Source organism: Myxocyprinus asiaticus, chromosome 3 (genome assembly GCF_019703515.2).
Source record: "Myxocyprinus asiaticus isolate MX2 ecotype Aquarium Trade chromosome 3, UBuf_Myxa_2, whole genome shotgun sequence".
NCBI lineage: Eukaryota > Metazoa > Chordata > Actinopteri > Cypriniformes > Catostomidae > Myxocyprinus > Myxocyprinus asiaticus.
Genome location: NC_059346.1, coordinates 47,758,269 through 47,774,071, shown reverse-complemented (window position 1 = coordinate 47,774,071; position 15,803 = coordinate 47,758,269). Strand labels below are relative to the sequence as shown.

Sequence of the window (15,803 nt, the reverse complement as noted above, 5' to 3'; positions counted from 1 at the left end):
AATTGACTATCTCACAATTCCAGTGTGTCAGAAGTTTACATACACTATGTTAACTGTGCCTTTAAACAGCTTGAAAAATTCCAGAAAATTATGTCAAGCCTTTAGGCAATTAGCCAATTAGCTTCTGATAGGCTAATTGGTGTCAATTGGAGGTGTAACTGTGGATGTATTTTAAGGCCTACCTTAAACTCAGTGCCTCGTTGCTTGACATCATGGGAAATTCAAAAGAAATCAGCCAAGACCTCAGAAAATTGTGGACCTCCACAAGTCTGGTTCATCCTTGGGAGCAATTTCCAAATGCCTGAAGGTAACACATTCATCTGTACAAACAATAGTAACAGTCCCTCCTGCAGCAAAGCACTCCCACAACATGATGCTGCCACCCCCATGCTTCACGGGTGGGATGGTATTCTTCGGCTTGCAAGCCTCACCCTTTTTCCTCAACATAATGATGGTCATTATGGCCAAACAGTTCAATTTTTGTTTCATCAGACCAGAGGACATTACTCCAGAAAGTAAGATCTTTGTCCCCATGTGCACTTGCAAATTGTAGTCTGGCTTTTTATGGCAGTTTTGGAGCAGTGGCTTCTTCCTTGCTTTTCGCACCACACTACGTTCATCTCAAGGAGACCAAATGTGTCTCTTCCTAAATGGTATGATGGTTGTGTGGTCCCATGGTGTTTATACTTGCGTACTATTGTTTGAACAGATGAATGTGGTACATTCAGGCGTTTGGAAATTGCTCCCAAGGCTGGACCACATTTGGTTGGTTAAATTGTGGAGGTCCACCCTTTTTTTTTTTTTTCTCTCTCTGAGGTCTTGGCTGATTTCTTTTGATTTTCCCATGATGTCAAGCAAAGAGGCACTGAGTTTGAAGGTAGGCCTTAAAATACATCCACAGGTACACCTCCAATTACCCTGTCAGAAGCTAATTGGCTAATTGCCTAAAGGCTTGACATCATTTTCTGGAATTTTCCAAGCTGCATAAAGACAGTTAACTTAGTGTATGTAAACTTCTGACCCACTGGAATTGTGAAAGTCAATTAAAAGTGAAACAATCTGTCTGTAAACAATTGTTGGAATAATTACTCGTGTCATGCACAAAGCAGATGTCCTAAATGACTTGCCAAAACTATAGTTTGCTAATATTAAATCTGTGGAGTGGATTAAAAAATGAGTTTGACTTCAACCTAAGTATCTATAAACTTCTGACTTCAACTGTACATACACAGTATCTATAATGTTGATTTAAGATTTTATATTAATTAAAACAAAGGTAACCCCATTTCACAATGTCCTTGTTATACATATTTGTCTATAATAACAGTAAATTATGCATAATTATAAGCAACTAACCCTAAACCAAACCCTATAGTAAACACAAGTTATGCAAAATCCAATTTTTGAACTTTTCAGTTTTAAAATACATCAAATCCATGTACCCCATCTACTTTAAGTGCAGACATGTTTGATTGTCCCTCCAGACACATTTGTGGGTGGGTGTTTTCTTTTATTTTTTTATGAATTGTACAAAAATAACAATCAAATCCAAACAAACTGTAACAATGTATTGCATCTAGTAAATTAAATCTAATCATCGTCAGAGCAAATATTTACACCTCTAGTGACCTGGTTTTCTACATTTTACACAATATAAATCTCTTCACAAATGTTCTGCTAGTCAAATAGTGAAAACTGTGTTTTTGGAGCTAATTGAGGGCATTAATTAGGCTGTAAGTGCCCAAATACAAGACATACTGGACTGAGAGCCAGAAATGCAGACCCTCATGAGCTACACAGAATGGTGTTTTCACAGACAGATGATGTTTATTTATGACCCGAAATTATTCTATAGCGTGTGCATGGTTATCTTACAGTGGGCCCAAAAAGTATTCAGACACTAAAGCAACACTTAGGAATTTCATTGCACTAGCTGACAAAATATCAAGCCAAGTGGCATCTGCTAACAAATTATACTCGACCTTAATTATCCCATTCTCAGAACTAAAATTTTTGCAATTGCATTTAACCAACTGGTCCCAAGGTCATTTTTAGTGGATGAAGTCAGTGACCAAGTTCACACAAGTGTCCTAGCTGATCTATGGACATGTTCCACTAACATTTGACAACAACAAAGTGTCCAAATATGTCCTAACTTTGAAAAGAACAGCAATTTAAAACATACATTTCTTTATGTGAAATACTTTGCATTTTTTTATATTCATTTAAAACAAAAGCTACTTGATTTGATATTTTGTTTTCCAAAGCAATGAAATTCATACATTAAGTGTCGAAATACGGTTTGGGGCCACTGTATGTGTTATGACACAAGGGAGCTCATGATGGCGGATCAGAGGTGTGCATTATAATGTAAAAATGTAACAAGACAAGGATGACATGTAGAACAGTCATTTGAATCCTTCCAGAAAAACTGCAGCAGTATTAATAGTAATCTTACACTTAACTGCACGTAAGGTGTTTGCTACCTGTCATGGAGACATATAGTATTTTGATTAAGGCAATAGATATAGATAGACTATGACTTAATTATCTACATTTCCTCTTTGCCATGCATAACACTCTATTAGACATTACTGTAGGGTAATGTATTACATAATGTATGTATCAAGATGTATTGATCTTATATAACTCACTGGATGGCCTTTCAGATGTTTTGTTGTGGTGGTCTGGGACTTTGTGTCATTATGATGCTTGTCAGAATCTGTTGTTTCTATGTTTGTGACTTTATATTTATTCCATTTTGCGTGCTTTTGTGGAAAGGGAGGTTAGGCCATGTGTGAATGTGTATGTGGAGTGGCATCTGAGTAGCAGCTGTGGGTGAATAATGGAAGCGTGTGTAAAGTGATCTCATATCACCACTGACAGCCCAGAGACACCAAACAAAAGACCAGGTTTCCACCTGTGTGTGTGTGTGTGTCCATCTGTCCCATTGCATGTACTCTGGCAGAGTAACAGCTGCTATTAAGGTAATTGTTTTTCGCGGATCAGGTACTTAACGAACACAATTGCGCTGCATCTCCCTGTCCACGTTGCCTCCCATTCTGTCCTGCCTATAGATAGGTAGGTCTGTCTGTTGCTGTGGTTATTTGAGAAGGTCCATTTCTCTTTCCCTTTTATATTATTAGCATCATCAATCAGTCTCTATCCTTGTGTAAAGCATAACAGTCAGGTTCCGGAAGTACAAAAGAGAAAAAGAGATCAAGCTGTCGTATATGCTTCCGTAGAAGCATATACAGCTGAATTCCCAGAGAAAAACTACACTACCCATAATCCCAAAAAGTGATCCAGCAATCAGAGAAGTCAGCGTAATCATGGATACAGAAATTGCAGAAAAGCTTAGCAGCGATCATCCACTCCCATTATGCATTGCAAATGATGTAATCAAGCCTCTATACTCTCAGGGTGCTTTCACACTAGCACTTTTGGTGTGCACCAGGGATTGTTTGATGTCAAAATTCAGTTTGTTTGGATGATGTGAACGCTGTTTTCCGAACTGGGGTGCACCGGCAAACCGCACCAGAGTCCACTTGAAAAGGTGGTTTGGGGTACGGTTCATGTGAACTCAAGTACGGTTCGCTGCTGATATGAATGTACTCGCCAAATAAATCGCCATCAGAGAGCAGCTCACATTCTTTACATCTCTTGCAACGCATCAAATCGCGGCAGATAAATGCTAACATTCATCACATCTTTGTACATTCAATGCATCCATGGCAGACAAAGTGTCGTTCTGTGCAATTAAAGTTTTGGTGGTAAATCCAAAGAGATGAATACTTTAATAACACAGCGAAGCTGATGTCTTCTTGAGTTGTTACCAGTTACAGTGGTAAACAGCTGCCGCTTGTACTCGCGTTGATGATGCAATCAGATCGCGCTTTGGACTCGAATAACATGATGTGAACAGAGACCAGCGAGGGCAGGGAGAGGAAGTTAACTCCGGTTCGGACAAAGCAATCGAACCAATTGTGAAAGCACCATCAAACTACTTTATATATGTGTACACTACCGTTCAAAAGTTTGGGGTCACTTGACTGAAATGTTTCTCATGATCTTAAAAACCTTTTGATCTGAAGGCGTATGCTTAAATGTTTGATTAGTTTTGTAGACAAAAAATATAATTATGCCACCATATTTATTTAATTACAAAACTAAAATTTTATTTTAAAAAAAACAACAGTTTTTGAAATTGATGACTTGGACCAAATAATAAAGAAAAGCAGCCAATAAGTGCCCAACATAGATGGGAACTCCTTCAATACTGTTTAAAAAGCATCCCAGGGTGATACCTCAAGAAGTTGGTTGAGAAAATGTCAAGAGTACATGTCTGCAAATTCTAGGCAAAGGGTGACTACTTTGAAGATGCTAAACTATAACACAGTTTTGATTTATTTTGGATTTTTTTAGTGACAACATAATTCCCATATTTTCATTTCTATTATTCCATAGTTGTGATGACTTTACTATTATTCTAAAATGTGAAGAAAAAAATAAAATGATAAAGAATAAGTGACCCTAAACTTTTGAATGGTAGTGTATATATCTGAACATTTATATAAAAAAATAAATATTTTTAGTTTTTACACTTAGAATTAATGACAATAAAGCAATTGTTTTATATTGAACTGTTGCTTTAAATTCGATTACGTCATTCGAAATGCATTATGGGATGAGTAGTTCATTTTCTCATGCACCTTTATCTTTTCTACAATATGTATATACTTTCTTGATTCAAATCAAAGTTTGTAATGTGATTCATCTCGCAGCTAGTTGGTTTGGTTTATGGCTTAGAACTCTTTGTTGAAGAATTTTTTGAAATTCCTATCGAGAAAATGAATATGCAAAATACTTCCAGAACCAAGGCCGCAGAAAAAGTGGGCGGTAACTGTTGCACTCAATTTCTGTGCTTCTCCATCTCGCTTTTCTCTCTCACCAGTGTCACAGGTAGCAGGATGGTGAGCAGTGCAATGTGATGGAGGACCAGCAGGAACTCTTTCCTCACAAATGAGTTGACCGTGCGTAGAGAGTGGTTCTTATAGTCCTTGTGACCTTTGACCCGGAAGCGATGGTAATGGCTGAGGTACATGGCAAAGATGTCATATGTCATGTAGGGCACGCCATACCAAATGACAAAATGGGTGGCCAGCCAGTGTCTGGAACAGAAGACGAACAGAACAGGTGAACAAATAGTAGCTCTCTTCCAAAACCTAGTGAGCTGCTTTGCTGTCTACTACCAACCTAGGCAGCAACCTATCTGAAATGTTCCACAAAAGTGACTGATTTGGAACACTCAACAAAGCATTTCGCTAAGCTAATGTTTTTTACTTAAGCCAAGTAAAAATACACTGAATGCATAAATATTGCATAAATTTTTTTTATATATATATATATATATATATAAGGAACATTTACCGACTCTTGGATTTCTGGGATTGCCTTCTCTGTGAAGGGTGCATGCAACGGTGCCTTATAATTTAGCCAAAAGAAGGTACCAAAAAAAGGCAAAATAGTACTGCTGCCTATTGTTTGGAAAAGTCTTCACATCAGTACTCGGTAGTGTACCTATGATCAGTGTTGGGGGTAACACGATAAAAGTAACGTGTGTTACATAATCAGATTACTTTTTCTATTAACAATTAACGCAATATTTTTTATTTTAGACCATAATATCAGTTACTTTTTAAATAAAGTAACGTGTTGCTTTTGTACACATCTACTGTCCTTGTATTGTGAGAAATCAGAAGTAAAATTGTGCAAACTTCAGGGAGATGTAGTGCATGATAGGCATTGTAGTTCTATTGAGTGTGAGGCCAGAGACTATGTAGCAGAGATGAGTCATTTCTATTTCAATGAATGGTAGAAATTGGAACACCCAAGAAGCTCTAGTACCCAACAGTCAGTGGATGTAGAAAGGAAGTCCCGCCTTGCAGGTAAAAGAGACAATCACCTTTTAGATACAGACATCGCCTGTCAATCAACTTGCTAACACGCATGGGCATTTTGTGTTTTAGCGTAATATGAGGTCAACATTTGGTTGAGTTAAACGCGATTGATTCATGTGTAAATACACACTGCATTTTAAAAAAATCAGTAAACATTTAGGCAGAGAGATTATAAGACTAGTCTTCCACTGGCAATGACATGACACACGGTGAAATACTCGCTCAATTCACTGACTTATGCAGCCGATCTACCCCATGTTACAGCTCCCTGTAACTGGAAGAATGGGATGAGAAAAATCTCTGGATCAGTGGCTCCGAACAACGTTCTACATCGATTTGTGCATGCAGAGAAAAGGCTTAGTTTCTAAAAATATTCTACATTTTTGTTTTATAATAAACAAGCAGTTTGAGTCATGAAACAAACCGTTTTTATGGCATTTTGGTAGCATTAAAAAAAGATTCCATTCTAGTTGTATCAACATGCACCTTTGAAGTTGTGGTGTCTGTATGCACCGTGGATCAACTCAAAACAAGTTTGCACTGAGATGACTTAAGTGAAAATATTCATTTATTCATCAGACTTATTCCTTGAACATGTTAAGCAGACATTCCCCACTGAATTTTATCCTGACTTTTTTAGCTATTTATTTTATCTTCAGTTGACTGGCATTGTCAATGGGCACAGCACATGATGACATATGATGCAGGTTCAAGTGTTGGACTTTGCTGCTTTAGGTAAGACAGTGGTTATTCTTCATTATTCATGTTGGCTGTCATTTTGATGGAAAATCAAATCATGCATTTTCATGTTATTGATTCTTTATTATAAATATGATGTGAAGACCTACTTTCTAAATATCTTTTTGTTTACTATGTTGTTTTGACACGAGTGTTGTAGCTAGCACGACCTGTAATGTTTCTTGTATGCAATGCGTGGCTTAATTGTATGGAATGCATAGCATAGTAGAAGAGAAAGCGGTTGTGAGAAACAATTAACGCAAAAATAACGCTAACATAACGCTTTACTTTCCATAAAAATAACTTTTTAATTAAGTTACTTTAAAGAGTAATGCAATATTCTAACGAGTTACTTTTAAAGTAACTTTTTTACTTTTACCCAACACTGCCTATGATGCCTTAAAATGCTGTCTAGGTAGGCAGATCACTAAGTTTTGGAACATAGCTAAAGTGTGGAGTCATGTCAAGCAATGCTTCATTCTTGATCTTGTAACAAAATCATTGTCTTTATATTTAAAAGAAAAAGTATTATGAAGACATTAAACATAAAAATGATCAGATCTTAGGAAGCTTATAAAAATAAACGCTCACAGTACATGTAAATACATGCTGATTGGTAAATAAAAGCATCACAGGTATATACATATTTTTTAATGAATCTATTATTTACACATAGAAAAACAAAATCAGTAAATATGAGCTTGGGCAGATTTTCACCATACACATTACAAATAAAAATATACACATCAATGAAAAGTAGGTAAACAGGCCTCTAAGACTTAGAGTATAGTGCATGACTAAAGCCAGCCCAACACAACCCACAGAGAATAATACCCATCTAATTCCACTAAATGTGTATCAAACATGCATGTATTACAAAATATTGCCTGCTACAGGTATATAATAGATGGATTTTGTGTTTCACAAAAGAAAGAAAATAGTGCAGGATTGCAATGGCATGATGGTGAGTAAATAATGAAAAATGAAAGTCATTTTGGGGTGAACTATCCCTTTAACACAGTGTCATTGGATGCTCCTTGTCACTCAGGATCACAGTTACACATGTGCTCAAGCCAAGTATTAAGCCTTTGGGGGATTAAGCAGGGTGGCTGGGAGTTTCTCTAGGCCTGCCCGGCAAGTGCCTGCCGTGGATTACCCTGTTATGCCACAAACGCATCCTAACACTCATATCTCACCCTGGCCTCCTGAACAGGTGGCTGGCTGGATTACAGGTGCCAGGGAAGAGCAAAAGGAGGAAGGGCACAGAGGAAAGCAACAGCTGGTGCCCTGGGACTTCATGTACCTAATCTCCTCCTCTCTGTGTCCTTGGGATGGGGTCAGCAGATGTGGCGTGGGAGTAGAGGTAAGTACTGTTGCCCTGAAGCTGTTTTGATTGGCCACTGAGCTGAACAAAGGCATAGGTAGGTAGAGTCTGACTGATCCGCCTCTTAAAGCGACACAGCACCACTTTTGAATATCATATGTCCCTTTTCCACAGACAGGGTGCTGGTGCCCAAACAATCAGTGCATTTTCAGTGCAGAAAATCAGTTCTGGACTGGAAAAATTGCCCCTTAAAACATGCTGGTCTCAAAACAGCCAGAAGGGTGGAATAATGTCCACACCAAGTAAAGTTTTAAAACAACAACTCAATCTGGTAAGACTGATGTCACTAGATCACATAGATCACTCTTATTATAATCACCAAGCTGTGACACACAAAGCCGGTCTGGTAATTTGGTGTGCATTCAGTGGACGGACAACCTGTTCCTATGTATATCGCCCTGTGGTCCAGCCACTTTATGTTCCTCATCCATCTCAAATAAATTTAAAAAAATATTGCAAATATTATATCTGTGAATTAATGCCTATGAAATGTATTTGATGCAAGAAAAAGTATTAAAGGTATAGTTCACTTAAAAATATAAAATCTCATCATTTACTCACCCTCATGCCATCCTAGATGCAGGACCCGACATTAAGCACTGTGATGTGCTTGTCCTTTGGACAAGTAAATTGGTCATTCACTGGTCCGAGAAAAAAAGTTACTTGTCCGGAAAGAAAAAGTATTATTTTTTTATTTTTTTGATGTTGTGTTTTCTAAAATTTGCAGTAAAAATGACTGTTTAATGTTAACAAAATGCATTAAAATTTTAACGAATCCTGAGAAAGTACCCTGTTTATTTAATACTGTATGTGGGGCATTGACAAATAACATAACTGTGAACTTTTATCAACATATGAAAATTAATCAACAACCCCACACCTTTACACTTAACATGTCCTCTCTAGAAACATGTCTTACATCCCTAAAAAAAGAGATATTTGCATGTCACAGCAAGGGACATGGAACATGGTTCTTCCATGTCAGATGGAACATCCCACCAAAAAAATTATAATATTCATGACATACAAATTTATAGTATTTGTTAAAATTACTTTTACCTCAACAATTTTATATATATATATATATATATATATATATATATATATATATATATATATATATATTTAAATAATAAAATATATTTAAAAAATTAGTCAGGTGTAAGGAAAATATGATACTACTTTTTACTTGATGGTTGTACGACCTGACATTTTAGTTATAAAAATAATAAATCCGGATGTGTTCAAAATGTTTGGTTTGTTCAAAACCACATGAAACCAATATAAATATAGTGCAGTATTACAGTTCTATGATTTTTTATTTATTTAGATTATGTAGATTTTCCATTTTCATTATGGAGAACCTTATTTTTGACTGACCCATGTATTTTAAAGACAGATAATATATTTTCATTTTATGTATATTGTTGATATTATAGTGTTTATATTACCATTTTATTTTTATATTTGTATATTATTACATATTAAAATTGACTGATTCACATGGCAGAGAATACCTGTATAGGTCAGAAAGAGCTCCAGAGAGATGGAGATGAGAGATGTAACAGGTGTTTCTCTTCATCCTGCAGCAGGTAGCATTACACAAAGCATGTTTGCTGTTTCTACAGTTCTCGTCAAAGGTGTAGTATTATGACTTATAACGGAGCGCCACGATATGAAAGGCTGCAAACCTGGATCGCTCCGATGTTACGTGCTTGCAACGTTGACAGCTTTGTTGTTTAAAAATAGGTGCAATAGTTTTATTACATTGTCCTGCACCTGTGTTAAGAGCAATGACATTCACATGTTGAATAAAATGCATCCACTTCACATGCTCACACCCAATTCAACAAGCGTTGCTGTACGAGAGAGGGAGAAAGGAGAAGGATGCGCAAAAGCTGTTTTCCTGTATTCGCGCAGATTCTGGAATTAATACAAAGACAATACTCAGAATCCCACGCAGAAGTTCAGGCACTGTAGATTATTTTTAACAGCAGGATATAATTTATTTTAATAAGTGATACAGGCATTCGCTAAATCACAAATAAACCTGGTATTTTTTCATTTTTACGGTTTCATTCAGGCAACTTGTCCGGTCGGGCAAGTGAAATTCACTTTGACTTGGCCTTGCAAAAATCCACTTGTCCCGGACAAGCATTAATGTTGAGCCCTGCAGATGTGTATGACTTCCTTTCTTCTGCAGAACACAAACAGGTTTTTTTGAAGAATATTTCAGCACTTGCAATGCAAGTGAATGGTGGCCAGAACTTTGAAGCGCCAAAAAGCACATAAAGGAAGCATAAATGTAATACATACCTTCAGAAGCGTGAGATGATAGGTGAGGGTGAGAAACAGATAATTAAGTCCTTTTCACAGCGATCGTTTCGCTTTAGAAGACATTAATGTTCCCAGTGGAGTTGTTTGGATTAGTTTTACTATGATTCTCTGTGCTTTTTGGAGATTAAAAGTGCTAATCACCATCCACTTGCATTGTATGGACCTACAGAGCTGAGATATTCTTCTAAAACTCTTTGTTCAGCAGAAGAAAGTCATTCACAGAGAACCTTTTAAATGACTAAATGTGTACTATCTTTTCCAAAGAAGACAACTGAATTTCTGTAGATATATCTACAGAATAAAAGATTTCAAAGTCAAATTTTAATTGTTATTTGTTAAATTCTATCAGTTTCATCAATAAATACAGTCCAAATAAACTTCCAGTATCAGTATGCCCTCGGAAAGCAGCCTTCTGAGAACCTTTGCATAGTCATATCGGTGCAAAATCGGTGAACAATCCACATAGAAAAGGTCTGTTTTCATTCCAGCTCAAAAATTAACTATATCAGCCACCATATTGGTAATTGGTGAATTTTCCCTCTCTAAAATCGGTATCAGTCTCAAAAATTCCATATCGGTCGGAAAAAACTTGGGGTTCTTTTTTTTTTTTTTTTTTTTTGGAGTGAAAGATCAATCTTGGGATTTATAAGATCAATACTGGGATTGTTCAAATTAAGACCACGATTAATAGGAAATCAAATATTTTGTATCCATCCCTAATCCCATACATTTTGTTTTATAGGTTCAACAAAGAATAATCCAACTCTTTGTTTAGAGCAGTGATTCCCAATCGGGGGTAAAGTACTTTTTGGCAGCTAGTTTGGCAGTCATTTCCTGTGTTTTGTCAACTAAGTTCTACAGCTGTATTTTCAATATTTATGAGAACAGAATGCACAAGTGATTCCTAAACTGTTCCACAATGACCTTTATAACACAGTTAGAAAGGCATATTTACTCAGATGAAGGAGAGTGTGATCCTTTGCTGTAACAGAATTTATCATTTGGTGCACTTTAAAAGCTGTGGTGTAGGATCTGTTGACTTACCGGTCTGCAATCACATTGCCTCTGCATGAGGACACCACGATGATGCCAACTGTGGTAGCCATAACAGCATGAATGGATGACACCAGCCTATCGGTGAGAAAAAAAAAAGTTTCAGCTATATTCACCCACATTTATTTGAGAGATTTCTGAAAAATAGAGACAACATAAAAGATTCTTTGTTTCATACAATGGAAAATAGACCACTGTTATTTGTATGACTTCTCAGAAACATGTACCAGTGTCTAGGGCTGTGCCGATACAATCTTACACTGATATATCACAATTCTTTTTCTCACAATACTGTATTGATAATTTAGATCCCTGTATTGATATTTTTATCAATCTATTTGTGTATTCATATCATGTCCAACAGTTCAGTAATTAAGACTTAGGTCGTCTTGTGAGAACTTCTATGAGACATTAGAGAGATTGAAGTGTCCGATGATAAAGACAGTAATATTCCAGTGGTCACATGTTCCGCCAATCGACCTTACACATAACCCACCCTCTGTAGAATAAAACACATTTTTCTAGGCCAGTGATATGACTGTAGTCTTATGCATGTGACCATAATTTTAAACATATCAAAATGTACTATTCACTTGTTTAGATATAACACTAATTGACCAGTTGACAAAATTACTTTACACATGAACGCTACAGAACCACACTGCTATATATGAACATTCATTGAACTCCACTAATCATCAGGGCACGCTCAGCCATGACTGGACATCTGTGGCTAAGTTGAGTGAGAGTGCTCCAATCAGCCTTTGTGTTAATGAGGTTAAATGTACAAGTCAGCCAGGCTTAAGACATCCACCACAATCAGACCCTAAATGAGATAAGGTCACACTATTTGTGTGTGCGCGTATTGTAATCCAAGTAAATATTTGAGCTTGATTCATTAATAACAGTGAGAGGCCATGTTATATTGTTTTCTATGCTGATGTTGTGTTAGTATTTTCTCTCGGGCACTTACTCTGAATATGCACACATATTGAGGTACTTGAGAGGAATTAATAAACTGGTTAAAGATATAGCAAAGAGTAAACAAGTGCAAAACAAATCCTTTTTTTTAATCAGTATATTTCTCTAAACACTTCCAATACGCACTAGATTGATACATATTGGCCAGACCAATTAACCAACCCATAATGGAATAACAGGGTTCAAAACAGTGTTCCTATGAATGCAAACTTTAATACAGTGAAAAAGACACTCTATTAGCATAACATAAATATATATAAATAAAAATTTCCAACATTCTTTTGAATGTCCATGTACTAAAATAAAATATTTGATGCCATGAGTGTACCTTCATTAACTATTACTATTATTTTGAATGGCCATTGAAAATGAAGCAATGTGATAATTTTACCTGGTCGCAAAAAGTAGTCCGTTAATTTACCTGATGAACTTTCACCTTTTGCTGACCCTTTATGCTTCGCAGAGCTAATGTGTGCTTCTAAATCACTTGCACCTTTATTAGCAACTGACACATAAGTGGCAGCTTTACATGTCATACATTCTGCTTCCCACGGATCTCGACCTGGACTAAAGCATGGGAATTTTTTGTGCAAATCTTCTGTAAATTTGCACCTTCGTTTGGGCATTGTTTCCACTCAGCTGTCATTTGCTGCTATTGTCAAGCAACTGTTTGATGCCGAACACAACAGCGCGTTCGCGGAGAGATTGACAGGCAGGAATTTGACCAATAGTTGCTGCAAGCCTCTTATAATTGACCAACTGGTGTGTGAGAAGGCGGGACTTACAAAGAGGGGTTAAAGCAATGCAAATATGCGTGCACACACAATGAAGTATTAGACCAGATGCACATCATAATGCAACATTTTCGCAAATTTAGAAATCCCGGCCGGACGCTTTAAGGTCCAAAAAAAGAGGACATGTCTGGGAAAAAGAGGACGTATGGGCACCCTACATAACATGAGGAATAGAGGTTGACCGATAGTGGATCTTGCCGATACTAATGATCAAGGTGGTGGATAAGGCTAATAACCGATTAATCGGCTGATCATTTTTAAAAACAATTGTAAAATGATTAAACATTTCTTAGTCTTTCCTTACTATAAATGGCATAGACATTGAGGCACCAAGATCCCAAAATGAATAAAATCCCAAAAGCAATGTATCGTGCAACCAATAATAACCAAATAAAGTTCGATTTGGTGCATAACGCAGGACTTTTAACTGTAAACAAGCCCAAAATACACCGGGGACTTGCTCTATATGCAGGTATTTACCAAATTAAACTTTTATAGCTTATTCTTCAGATGAAGAGTTTTGTAGATATATAGTTCACCAGATGAGGTTACTTAAGTAAAAACAAAACAAAAAAAACTAATCGCCAACTATCAGCAGAGATTTTTGCAGATAACCAATAATTCCAAGTAACTATCAGCACTGATTATTCAGTAAAACCAATATATCTGTCTACCTCTGAGGAGTACATATTTCCTTGATCTTTTGGCATACAAGTGTTCACTGTACTAGGAAACAACTATGTAAGTTTCAGAACTCAAAACTTCCTCCCCAATGCAAAAAGACAATTTATCGATGCATGTTGAAATAATTCACAAAAATTATGACTATTTTCATGCAAAAACAATATTTTTTACATTATTATTACTTACATTATTTAGTAAGTATTCCGTTGGCCCATTTAAACATTCCGTCAATTTTAGTCTATGGGATTTTTTCTGATATTGCATCATACGTTTTGCAAAAACTGCAAGTCAGATCAGTTGGAAAAGATAAAGCACACTATTCCAGAACAGCCTGAAGGTGGATGCAGCTTGAAAGCTCTAGAAATTGCAGTTGGAAATTTTTATCTTCGTTTAGGGATTTTGAAAAAAACCCTAAACAAAGTTTGTAGAATAACAACATGTTGGCTTTAAGCCAACCTAACAAGGAAAACAAGACAAATATAGTGATAAACAATAATTAGCAGTGTAACTTAGCCTTTACCTAGTACAACACACTAGTCTTAGTCTCACCAGAATGAACTGAAGTGTAAATTAGTGTAGAGTTCAGTCTAAACCTCTGACTGGCTGCTGAGCTCCACGGCTGAACATTCTACATGGGATGACACTGGCTCGTCATGACAACGGCAGTCACATGACCTAGGCCTGACAGCTTACGCTTGATTTGGCCACTAGATAAGCGCTCCCCTCCGCAAACACACACGCAAAGAGCTCTGCTGCTCATGCCCCTCTATTCTTGGAACCTTGCTGCCTGAATACTGTCACAAGACCCATTTTACACAATCCACTCTTTGTGTCCCCGCTATCTCTCAGTTTCTCTCTTAGAACAGGGAGGGGAGGAGAGGAAAAGGCTTCTTTTATATTTTTGTTGCATGTGGGTGATTGGCATGACATGCCTTCTTATGTGTCCAAAATCATATTTACTGATGATATCAAGTAAAGCAGAGTGCTCAATCCTCCTATTGGAGATCTAGGTCTAACCTCCTGCAGAATTTAGTTCTTTTGGAAACAAGTCAGTTCACTCAACGGTCATCCTGTTTATGCCCTCGGGCAACTATTTTCTACTCATGCAAGTACAGCTTTATCTACTTGAATATGGAAAGACCGAAACTTTATGCCAAACTTCAATAACGTGGCAAATCACTAATAGAATCTGACAACGATATCATAAATATTTCTTTTGTAGTGCAAAACAGTCTAAAACATTTTTTTAGGTTGGTCAAGCCAATACTCACGCACATTCTAGGCCAAAAAGAGCAGGGAATGCCTTTCACTCTAAGACTCAAATTGAAGGCAGGACTTCCTGTCTCACAGCCATACTGAGCATTGCAATTCGTCCCACTCATTTGTCTATGGATGTGTCCAAACCTTAAATTGCTGTCTTATCAGGCAGTGTACAGCTGTAGGATGGTAACAAGGTGCCTTAAGAGATCTTAAGTCTTAAAAGATACCTTCACACAAAAATGCTGTCTTAAACCATTGAGTGACTGGGACAGTGAGGCAGCAAGCCCTCTATTTCAGACATTTACTGAGGGTACATTTCAACCTACTGATAGTGCCCTAGGAAGTGGACTTGATAGGGCATTTAGCCATCCTGAGATTCTAAATCATAGGAAGTTTAGAATATACATATTATAAATGAACCAAATGACATTTATTTTCAAATTAAACATCACAACAGTCATTTATCACTAAATTGAGGGATTTTCAAAAATGACTTTTTTATATGTATATAAAAGTTTGGTCATTTATATTATATTTATTTACAGAAGCATATTATGTCATCATACTTGAAACTTCTAATCTGCATGACTTTAGTGTCCCTCCAGATGTAAG

The 15,803-nt window shown here is 36.7% G+C and overlaps 1 protein-coding gene across 2 annotated transcripts in view; it reads right to left on the bottom strand.

Annotated features, from left to right (window-relative positions):
* The window catches only part of tlcd3a (TLC domain containing 3A), a 34,768-nt gene that overhangs the window by 8,914 nt on the left and 10,051 nt on the right, over positions 1-15,803 (bottom strand). The window contains exons 1-3 of one of the 2 annotated variants that reach the window (XM_051673463.1): positions 14,481-14,542; positions 11,464-11,550; positions 4,952-5,171 (exon numbers count right to left, since the gene is read on the bottom strand). In XM_051673463.1, the coding sequence (XP_051529423.1) occupies positions 4,952-5,171; positions 11,464-11,525 (282 nt within the window). In that variant the 5' untranslated portion in view covers positions 11,526-11,550; positions 14,481-14,542. Of the gene's footprint in view, positions 1-4,951; positions 5,172-11,463; positions 11,551-14,480; positions 14,543-15,803 lie in introns of those variants that run through there. The other variant, XM_051673458.1, reaches the window with a different exon arrangement.